Source organism: Aedes aegypti, unplaced genomic scaffold (assembly GCF_002204515.2).
Source record: "Aedes aegypti strain LVP_AGWG unplaced genomic scaffold, AaegL5.0 Primary Assembly AGWG_AaegL5_hic_scaff_322_PBJ_arrow, whole genome shotgun sequence".
NCBI classification, from domain to species: Eukaryota; Metazoa; Arthropoda; class Insecta; order Diptera; family Culicidae; genus Aedes; species Aedes aegypti.
The window spans coordinates 11,483-23,173 of NW_018735985.1; the positions used below are offsets into that span (position 1 = coordinate 11,483).

Genomic DNA, 11,691 nt, shown 5'->3' on the forward strand with positions numbered 1-11,691 from the left:
GATCATACCTGGGTAAAGCAGCTGTGTTTAATTTCTAAAATGATCGAAGCACTGCATCGTCGTTCAGTAAAAATGGGGTAATGAAGCTTGTTTTTGAATAAATGTAATATTTTTGTCAATTTATTCTTGATTTTCTCTATCCAATTTGCATATTTCTGGCCATGTGGTTTGGATGTAAAGAAAAAACAACGGCCACTAAATAATATCGCACAATTAAGCATTATGATTGATAAAAACCGTTTATATTATGGGGGTATAATTAAACAATATTCATTGCATGGGGTGAATAGACTGAATATGGTTTTAGTATGATATTTAAGCCTTATAGTATTGATTTATTTAAGCGTGTGGGTGGGTATCTTCGAAATGTTACAGCTCATACAAAATTCGTAGAATATTCATACAAAAAGCGTAACAAGGGGGTGAGTGGGTGTCAAAATTGGTCATATTCGGCGTTATGAAATTTGCGAATGAACCCAAACAGTATGGTATTTGTTTCGGTTCACCGTGAGGAATCCAGGATTTTTTTCTTGCAACCCATAATATATTTTTCCATATAAATTTTTCCCGTGTGCCTCTGTCGCCCGGGTGATCCAGCATTGAACGCACTCTCAGCGGAAGCGGCGCTTTTTCTCGGCACTCGCGCCGCTTCAACCACCGCTGTCAATTTCAGTTCAACCTGGTGCTGTCAAAGTCCTTTTCCGTTTCCTCTTTCATGAAACGCAGTCAAAATGAAAGCTAAAGGAGTGGTAAAATCTTGAATTTTATTAAATTTTCCCTAGTTTTCGGGGTTTAAATTATCTGAAAGTGAAGTGTTTCTGCAGTTTTTACGGATGGTCATCGAATTATGCGCGATCGGTTGCGTTTTGTTGAGAAAATCCCGAAATAATGAGTGTTTTGGTGATGTGTTTTTCTTTCGATCCCGGCTGTTTGTCGGCTCGATCCGAATATAGTTTGGAATCGGTTGATATTTGGCCAATTATTAATGAAAAGCGTTCCATACAGTTTCGGGACTGAGATATAGCGTTATGTGATTCTAATCTAAAATGTTCGTCCGGGCTTGAGTGTGAAAAATGGACCAGATTCGTGATGTAAAACTTGGTCGAAACGAAACACTTCGCTCGCAGGAGATCTGTCAAACTTCGATTGCGCACCTAACCTTGCTTTACTGATATTGTTGTCGTTTTTTGTTCCGTTTCGCCGTAGCTGAAGGAATACCAGGTCATCGGGCGTAAGCTGCCCTCGGAGAAGGATCCGAACCCTCCGCTGTTCAAGATGCACATCTTCGCACCGGACCAGATCGTGGCCAAGTCCCGCTTCTGGTACTTCCTGCGGCAGCTGCGTAAGTTCAAGAAGGCCACCGGAGAGATCGTTTCGGTCAAGCGCATCCTGGAGAAGACTCCGCTGCGCGTCAAGAACTTTGGCATCTGGCTGCGCTACGACTCGCGCTCCGGTACGCACAACATGTACCGCGAGTACCGTGATCTGACCGTTGGCGGTGCCGTCACTCAGTGCTACAGCGACATGGCCTCGCGTCACCGTGCCCGTGCCCACTCCATCCAGGTGAGTTCCGCTTGATTTGACATAGGTAGTGTTGGAAATCTCGATCGTCTCACGAAAAGTGACCAGATGTGTTTAGCTCAACAGCGCAGGGCTGGTAGCAGGTCTCTCTTAAGAGACGCGTCTCTATTTCAATGCAAGTCTCTAAAAAGCCTCTATTTTAAAGAAAGGTCTGTAAAGTCTATTTTAACCAAAATGGCATCTGAAGTCTCTTATTTTTTCCTTATTCTGCTGTCAAATTTAAGAGGAATCAGAGAAATCTTCAAAAATTATTTTGCAAGCTCTCCAGAAATTTATCCGAATATTCCCCGAAGAAAAGCTTCAGGCATTTTGCTAATGATTTCTACAGACATTTTTTCTGGCATACATTAAGGGACATCTTCAGAAATTCCTCTAGCGATTCCTTCATGAACTTTTCAATAAATTCTTTCAGCGATGTTTCAAAGGATGCTTAGAGAAATTTCTTTAATGCTTTCCAATGCTGGTAACAATTCCCAGAGACTACCTCAGGATTTCTTCAGTTGTTGCTGTTATAGATCTCCCAAAGATTCCCACAGGATTAAAAAAAAAACATCCAAAAAAGTTAATTTTAGAGTTTATGAAGAAATTCGCTTAGGAATTTTCCAGCAAGATCAATAATTCCTTAGTTAATTTGAACAGTTATTCTTCCAGGCATTTTTATATTAAATTCTTACATGAGTTCATCCACATTTACTTCCTGGAATTGCTCAAAAAGGAATACCTAAATATTGGAGATGCAGAGGTAAACACGGAAGGTTACAGACTAATATTCCTCCCCCTAATCTCACCTGACTGCAAGGACGTGGCGTTATTGACTCTGTATAAATAGAAGCACTGAATTATGCACACTGAGGAAAATCATGGCAAATCCCAGGCGAACTCCTAGTTGATTCTTTGTGCATCGTTACTGACTTCGGTCAATCACGAAATAGCAACCTTAGATACATGTATATGTAGGCAATCTAAGCTAAGCTAAGCTAACAATTTGTCGAGTAAAATCTTTATAGATTCTTTAAGGTGAAATATCTCGGAATCCAAAGATGGCCGGCACAATGGCCGACTTCTCCCGCTACTCACGTTTTTAAACGCACAAAACTGGAGAAATAGTTGACAAACGTTCCTGATCTTCTTATTTGAAGCTTTCTGCTAGTGCTCAAAGCCAAAATAAAAAGTTCACTGTTGTTGGATGCTTTCTTCGCGAGATTTGTGCCTTTGAGGTTTCAGTGCAATCTAAAGAGTTGATCCCAAACTGTGTCACCTTAAAAGTTAATTGAGGGTTACGCACGCACCAGCTATTACTACATTAATAATTCCAGTAATTCATCCAATCGATCGATTCTACACAAATCTCTTCAGGGATTTCGTCCGATATTTTTAAGGGATTCATGAAGGATCCTCCAAGATTTCCTCAAGAATCCAGGATTTATTTCTGATAACTTTGTGAAAGTTATCCAAGGGTTACTTTAAAATTCAGTTCTATCAACTTTCATCAGATGTTACTTTAGGATGTTCTCCTGAAATAGCTCTCGGATTTAACAAAAACTCCAATAATTTCTGAAAAAAATCCTTCACATTTTGCTGGAGCCATCTTTAAAGTATTTAAAACAAAACTCTTGGAGAGCTTCCTTAGAAAGTCCGTAAAAATCACGTAATAAACTACTGAAGAGACATTTGGAGTAATATATGAGGTAAACTTTTGGGCAAATACCAGATACAATTCCTGGAAAAAAATAAAAAAAGATACAGAAAAACGAGCAGTGTGGTAATACTTCTTGTATAACATTTTCAAAAAATATCCTATTCCCAAATATTCTATTCTCAAGAAACATTGTCGCTACCAGACCTGCTTCCGAGATACTTTATAGACGACTTTTCTACAGTTTCTTCAGGAATTCCTCGATGAAATGCTCCAAGAATCTTAATAATTTCTCCTGAGGTTTTTATTTTTCTTTATCTGGTCGCCGTCGAATTTTGGTTCTTATTTTTGTTCAGAATACCTTCAGGAACTTCTCGTGCAATACTTCTAATGATTACTTCATCAATTTATCTTTATATCTCCTAAGAATTCATCTAAAAATTCCACCAATCCACAAAGAATACCTAGATTTTTAAGAATTTTCTATTACCTTTAACATTTGTTAAGGCGTCCCAATGAACGATAACACTAGTAACATGTAAGAAAAAGAACATTTTATTCTTGTTACTTGAACTTTCTTCTGTTCAGTTATGTTTGTTGAAATGATTCGTTATTTGTCGAATTTGAAAATCGAATATTACGTCGGATAACTCTTCGGGAGAAATCAAACGGAATCCATCTCAATAAAGTATTTAGAAACTTTTTTATGTGGATACACCTATACCCCATGTTTTTATGTTTTTGACTAGCTTTACATAGACATTGCACGAGATTTCCGTGCATTCTCTTATATTGGAACTTTTCAATCAACGTCTTTCTTTTACTCGGCTGTCCGAAGTAAACATATTAATATCCTAATATTTAGCAACCTTTTTTTTAGAGAAGTTCCATGATTAGGTCTGCGATTAGGCAATGATAATAGCTTTTAACGCTTTGAGTATAGTGTTTCTTAAATTATTGTTATTATTATCTTTATTAACGAAATTTGTTCTTAAATTATCAGCACGTTCTGTTGTTCTATGATAATTGGGTCCTAAAATTTGTAATGAAATCTTGTTTTTATTTCATAACACGAAAAAGCATGTTACTGTAATTACTTTAGCAATTTTTCCCGCTCCAATAATGGCTATATCATGTTTAAACTTTAATTTAAAAATTTGGCCCGTAAATGAACCTTGACACTTTTGATCATGTTTGACGTTCGCTTAGTCGACAAAAACACCACAGGGGTTTTAGTTCGACCACTGGGGTTGTTCCTATCTGACATTTCGTAAGGGACACTGAAACAAAATACACCCAAAATTTGAGTTTAAGCCAAAAGATGTGACAAAATCTAATAAAAAATTTTTTGGGCTTAAACCAACGGAAAACATTAGAAAATTGAGTAAACATGTGTTTTTGACCTAAACTTAAGCGTTTGGCACTAAAATTGGGGCAGGCTTTAGGACCCAATTGTATACTTGTATACTTATAGCTACCTAAAGAGAAAACACAAATTCAATCTCTAATGAGAAACTTTTCACTTGCCCCACGTGATTAGAAAATTGGCGGTGTTTCAAATCAGTGATTTTTAGGTCTATGTTGAATTAATTCTAAAACTTTTTTTATTGCAGTTTAAAACTGTCAGAGTTGTCCCTTAAAAGTGGTACAGAAAATTATTTTCCGCAATTTTTTTCCACTGAAAATATTAAAATAAGATTGCACGCCGCCAACTTGTTACGGAGTGGTAGTTGACAGGTTAACAATATTTCGCTCTATTATGCAAAAATGTCTGAAAAATCTCAGAAATCTCTTACCTATCGTAATGTTCTCAATGGCCTCAAAGGTTTATGCATGATTTTGAAACGTTAATTCACATATTCAGTAAAATATACCACTTAGTGTACCTTATATTGAATTTATTATTGAATTCTACTGGTCTGTAAGTAATCTCTGAAAAAATCTTTTAATTGTGCTTTAGAAAAAAAAAAGATTCAAAGCAGATGTTTGGATGCAATCTACATGTAATTCAATGATGAATTCCTGGGAGGACATGTGTAATACAGCAGTGAAATTCTTGTCATCATGTAGCGAGAATTTCTAAAAACTGTTAGATATATTGGTAGAGTCTTCTCGGAGTATTAAAAAAGTAAGAGGTTGTTTCCGAGATACGACCGCTAAGTTGACGTTGGATAACGTTAGCTTTCTTCTATTTCCTGATTTAGGACCGTCACGAACTTATGACAAGATTTCTAGGTACTGACAAAAAAATCAGTGGGGGTTGGTGGGGGATTGCTCATCAAACCTTCCGGTCCGCCTCATAGTTACGTACTATTTGGTGCTGGGTGTAGTTCTTGTTTTCCAGCTGTATTGAAAAGCATGAGCCATAGTCTTTGGCATACAATTGGATCTTTCTTTAGCAGAAAAGAACCGAATATGTCTATCGACGACCGGTGATTGCTAGCCGATATAGTGGAGAGCTTGTCTTGATACGTTCATCGCTTCAAGCTAGTGAAAAAACTGAATACACTGATTGCCTGTTTCGATCTCAGAGCCGAACTAGGCATAGATCGTCTACATACATCTGAATCTACCATGTCTCCGATGTATTACATCGTTCCAGGTGGGAGTTATTGATATGTGAATATGGTACCATAACAGAATTTTTCATCTGGATGAAGTGATAAATCATAATATTCCGCAAACTTGTATACATCTACAGAAGTATTGCGTAAGTTACAGACATAGCAGAGTATTGGGTACATAGGAACCAAGTCCCCTGCCGGGTAGCGCGAAACTGATGAGCGATAGACAATAGAATCAACAACACTGCCATAAGGGATAGTAAGCATGTGACTATTGTCGAAACTATGATTAGGAGGCAAATCAACATCCCAAGATCAATTTTTTTGTTACAACCCAATGTAGGTATTATTAAATTAGGCTGTAGAAAATGATAAATATCTGATCACTTATGAATGTGTTGCAAGGTAATAAATGCTCGTAGTCTGTTTTCTTCGAATACATATGTATAAATTGTTAAAATTGCCGAAGCATACGCGGAATTTATTAAACGGATTATGAAATTAGGACTGAAATCATAATGATGATAGATTATCAACTTTCCTTTCGTCGTGCTATTTGTTACCGTTAGAATCACCAAACTGATTGGTTTCCCACTACATACACCAATACAACTGCACGAAAACTGAAGTATTATAATCGCGCGTTGAAACTTATTCAATATCCATATATTACATTAATAAATTCTTGTATACAGCTGGTATAAATAACAGAATCATCAACAGGAAAACAGGATGCTTGTTTTATTAAACATACTCAATCTGCACCTAAAATCTCGGATCCAAATAGTTTTCTAAATAAAAATTGTGTCTAAATAAAACGTGGAGGCCAACAAAACATAATTGAGTAGGAGTTTACAAGTTACTTAGGGCTTGAAAGCACATGAAAAGCAGTTTAAATTAATCTATTAGTAGATCAACACTAATGCTCACATTTCATATTCTCATTTCATCATGGTCCTCATTGCTCGAGCGGAGACGAACACCCTGGAGATGGAAAAATCGACAGCGCTACGATAAGGAAACGTAACAGATGAGAAACTATCGATACATTTATCAATTATAAAACCCCGTTTTAATGTTAACACTTTGTTTCTGTTTTTTTCTGTTTTTTTCGTTTCAGCAATCAAATAACCGAACCAACTCTACTATCTTTTCATTTCTTCTTCGTTATACTTATAGTCCTTCTGGCACTGAACCGAGTGGTGCGCCTTCCGCTTTCTTACTGGTGCTGTTTTTCCTGTACATTTGGCATAGTGTCGGAGGTGGTGTACTGTATTTGCTATACAACGCGCTACTTTCGATATTGTGCTTGGCGTGTGGGGAAGCAGTACTAGTGGTGAAGCGGAGGGCGCCATTCGGTTTAGTGCCAGAGGGACTATATATATTTAATGTATCTGAAGCTTGTGGACCGCTTTAATTCCGGCGCCTGCTGTGGAAGATCCCGGTGTGCTAAACGGTATAGGACATGTTAACGGGGGAGGCTTGGTAGGTCCTCACCCAGCCCGTGTCTAGATGGGCGGATAATTGTCTGCCAGGGTGTGGATTGAGCAATTACAATTACAATTACGAAAACATGTCATCATTTAAAATCTTGGGTGTTTTAATTTTCCTTCGTTTTCGTTATTGTTAGCTTGGCAAAGGATTAGAAAATAAAGTTCATCTAATTTTTTTCTTGAAATCTATACAAGATATCCAAGATAAAGCGCATCAGTTCGCATCCGGATGCAAATCCAATATACCACTTCCTAAGTGGAGTATCTTGTATTTGTTCCGAGATAATAAAATCAACTTTGCTGAGATAACGTTTGGAATAATTTTCCGCAACTCATTACATATGAAATGATAGTAGCGAATATATTTTTGTTATTTTGTTCTCCTGATGTAGGAAATTATTCAAACACACATTTCACTGGAATGATTTCTAGGATAAATTCTGAGAGGAATCTTAAGGGAATTTTCTGGAGTAATCCCTGAAGGTATTTGAAAAAATTCCTGGAGGTTTTTTTTGGGAAATTCTAAGAATAATTTTAAGGTACCGTGGGGCAAGTGGGTAATGGATTTCGCATAGGTTGGCATTCTTCACATTCTAGAGACTTTAAATTAAAACAGATGAGGTCGTGTATATATTTTTAGCTTGACTCCCACCAAATATAAGCAGTTATGCGTAAATTGATTTTTATGTAAAATTAAAGAAAAAGTACAGAAAAGTTTTTAAAAAACGTCTCTTTACTTTTCACTTGTTCCACAAGTGGGGCAAGTGAAAAGTTTATCGTTTTGAACAATAAATTCAAAAACTAACAGTTATATGCACGATTTCTATTACCTTTAACATTTGTTAAGGCGTCCCAATGAACGATAACATAAGTAACATGTAAGAAAAAGAACATTTTATTCTTGTTACTTGAATTTTCTTCTGTTCAGTTATGTTTGTTGAAATGATTCGTTATTTGTTTTTAAGAATATCGGATATGACGTCGGATAACTCTTCGGGAGAAATCAAACGGAATCCTTCAATAAAGTGTTTAGAAACTTTTTTATGTGGATACACCTATACCCCATGTTTTTATGTTTTGATCTAGCTTTACATAGACATTGCACGAGATTTCCGTGCATTCTCTTATATTGGAACTTTTCAATCGACGTCTTCCTTTTAATCGGCTGTCCGAAGTAAACATATCAATATCCTAATATTTAGCAACCTTATTTTTAGAGAAGTTCCATGATTTGGCAATGATAATAGCTTTTAACGCTTTGAGTATAGTGTTTCTTAAATTATCAGCACGTTCTGTTGATCTATAATAATTGCGAACCTTGTATACTTATAGCTACCTAAAGAGAAAACACAAATTCAATCTCTAATGATGAACTTTTCTCTTGCCCCACGTGATTAGAAAATTGACGGTGTTTCAATATAGTTATTTATTTTTTGTTTATGTTGAATTAATATAAAACTTTTTTATTGCGTATCAAAACCGTCAGAGGGGACTACTTAGAAGCACTACAGAAAATTATTTTCCGCAACTTTTTTCCGTTGAAAATATTAAAATAAGATTGCACGCTGCCAACTTGTTACGGAGTGATAATTGACAGGTTAACAATCTTTCGCTCTATTATGCAATAATGTCTGAAAAATCTCAGAAATTTCTTACCTATCGTAATGTTCTCAATGGTCTCAAAGGTTTATGCATGAGTTTGAAACGTTAATTCACACATATTCAGTAAAAATACCAATTATTTTCACTTACAACGCGGTACCTTATATTGAATTTATTATTGAATTCTACTGGTCTGTAAGTAATCTCTGAAAAAATCTTTAAATTGTGCTTTAGAAAAAAAAAGATTCAAAGCAGATGTTTAGGATGCAATCCTACATGTAATCAATGATGAATGCCTGGAGGACATGTGTAAATACGAGCAGTAAAATTCTTGTCATCATGTAGCGAGGAATTTCTAAAAACTGTTATATATTAGTAGAGTCTTCTCGGAGTATTTAAAAAAACCTAATGGGAAATCTTATCTCCTATTGGTTCCTGTCTCATTATGGTCTCATTTTCCAGACATGAGGTCTCGAAAGTTCCTAGTCTTCAGACACATAGTCGCTACCAGCCCTGCATGAAGAACATTGTCGAAGATCGCAAAGCACTTGTGAAAAATGTATTAACGTATGTTCTCTCTTTCCCTCCCATAAAACACCAGATCATCAAGGTCGAATCGGTGGAAGCCTCCAAGACCCGTCGTGCTCACATCAAGCAGTTCCACGACTCGAAGATCCGCTTCCCGCTGGTGCAAAGATACCATCACAAGCGCTACCGGAAGCTGTTCTCTTTCCGCCGACCGGACACCTACTATCAGTAAAGAATTCGGAGCCGCCGTTCATTGTACTGTTAATTCCACTCTTTTTAGGGAGTAAAAAAATGATGAAGATCCGTAAGAAATACTGTACCTAAGGTGTCGACTCGCAATTCATTTGGTGGAAAGAAAGTCCTTAGAAGGGTTATTCGACAGTCAGGGAATAATCGGTGGGTGCAGACCAATGTCCATGTGAGCATTACCAATTCCGTAAGGGAATACTAGATGACAATAGCAAAATTCTGGATCCAAATACAGCGATTCCTCCAGGACGTTATCGCCCATTTGTATCCCACCTATCCCATCTCAGTGTTGTTGGCTTCGCAGACGATATCACCCTAGTGCTCTAAGTCGAATTAATGAAGGAAAAGTAGAGTTGACAGCAGCGCCCTCTATCTCCATAGTTGAGGAATGAATAAAGTCTAGGAAACTAGGACTGGCCCGTCATAAGACTGAGGTTGTGGTGGTCAAGTACGCAAGTCCAAGAAACGGGTGCTCGGTAGGTGATTGCCCCATAGATCCTTAGGCATCTTGAGGTAATGATCGATGACAAGCTCAGCTTCGCTGGCCACGTTGAATATGTCTGTAGAAGCGCACTTGCGGTTATAGCAGCTTTTTCGTGGATGATGTTAACAGCTCTGCTGTAATCGCCAGCAAACGCAAGCTCCTGGCAGGTGTGACGCTCCATACTAAGGTATGGAGGACCAATCTGGTCAAAAGCGGACAGAAGCCGTATAGAAAATTATTTGATATGACTAAGGCGGTTCAAATTTTAAAAATGTTTTAGAATCCAATCTCACATGTTCCTTGCCATCCTTACTATAAAAATAGAGTTCTGTGAAATTTTCAGCTTCGGATCGTTCTGCCCCAACCAATGGAGTGCATGTTGCCCCAACCGGGCGCTCAACAGAAAATGTTGTGTAAAATAGAAATCGTTGTGTTATTTCCAGTGAATCAAATTGTCATCAAAGCAGACGAAAAACAAACAACAAAGCGAGCTCGCTCACAACCGTTTGTTCCAACTGTTGCGGATAAGGATACAATAAAAAGTAATATTGTCATGACAATCGCAGAGCGCAACATTGTTGCAACCTTTTCAACTCGCGATTAATCAGTTGTTTTTAAACACAAAACCTAATTTGTTTTATAGATCCTGTTCGATAATGTTTCAATGTTTACCAACACGGAAAAAGTTCTCGAAAATTGCAATGCGAAGCCCAGAAAATCTGTGCGCACGTGGTGATCGATCATTGTCATATTCCGTTCATGTGGTGATAAACTGAAACGCGAATGAAACGGAACGAAATTGTTGCAACAAGAATAGGAGATGGCAATGTCTTTCACGCAGAAGAATTTTAATATGTTGAAACTAAGAACGCATTGGTTAGAATCAATAATTTGTGTATGTATCAAATCAATTCATTCGCATGTTAGCTTCTAAATCAGCAGATTTTTTAAAACAACAAAATTTCTAGTTGAATGAAAATATGGTAGTAGATTTTTCGCTTCAACAATTTACAATTATTATTTCTATAATTGTGATTTTTAGAATCTACAATATTTTTTATTTATGGTCGCCATCATGTATTTGTGAGAAAAAGTGACGCGAACGAAATGAATAGAGTTGAAAGTATATCCGGTGAAAAAACGATAAGAATTCATTAAATTGCTGCAAATTTTTGATTTATCAGAGGGTAAGTATTTGAGGCAAGTTAATACTTTCAGGAGGCATTTCATTTATATATCACACAATTTATTTTCAGCCATTATGTATCGAAGAAATGGAACTTATACTTTTAGCGGCGGGAGGAAAACTATCGCACAATAAAAGCAAAAGGTAATTATAAAAAAGTCTATGTAATTAACAAATGAATCAATTTGCATATTTGTTCCAGAATGTGCCGTCCGGGTTATTCAGCAACGACAACGGCTGGTGAAATTCGATGTGAGCTGCTCACAACCTATGGAACCATCCAGAGATGAACTTTGTTCTAGAACATCACCATCATTCATTCTGATTAGATAAACATGATTATATAATGAACGAGCAAGCATCAATAA

General features: G+C 36.9%; 1 protein-coding gene across 1 annotated transcript; it reads left to right on the forward strand.

Annotated features, from left to right (window-relative positions):
• Positions 1-597: 597 nt before the first annotated feature.
• LOC110674018 (60S ribosomal protein L18a-like) lies at positions 598-9,728 on the forward strand. Its single transcript, XM_021856828.1, has 3 exons — positions 598-749; positions 1,207-1,563; positions 9,478-9,728. The coding sequence occupies exons 1-3, from the start codon at positions 732-734 to the stop codon at positions 9,634-9,636; spliced, it is 534 nt and encodes a 177-aa protein (XP_021712520.1). The 5' UTR covers positions 598-731; the 3' UTR covers positions 9,637-9,728.
• The last annotated feature ends 1,963 nt before the right edge of the window (positions 9,729-11,691 follow it).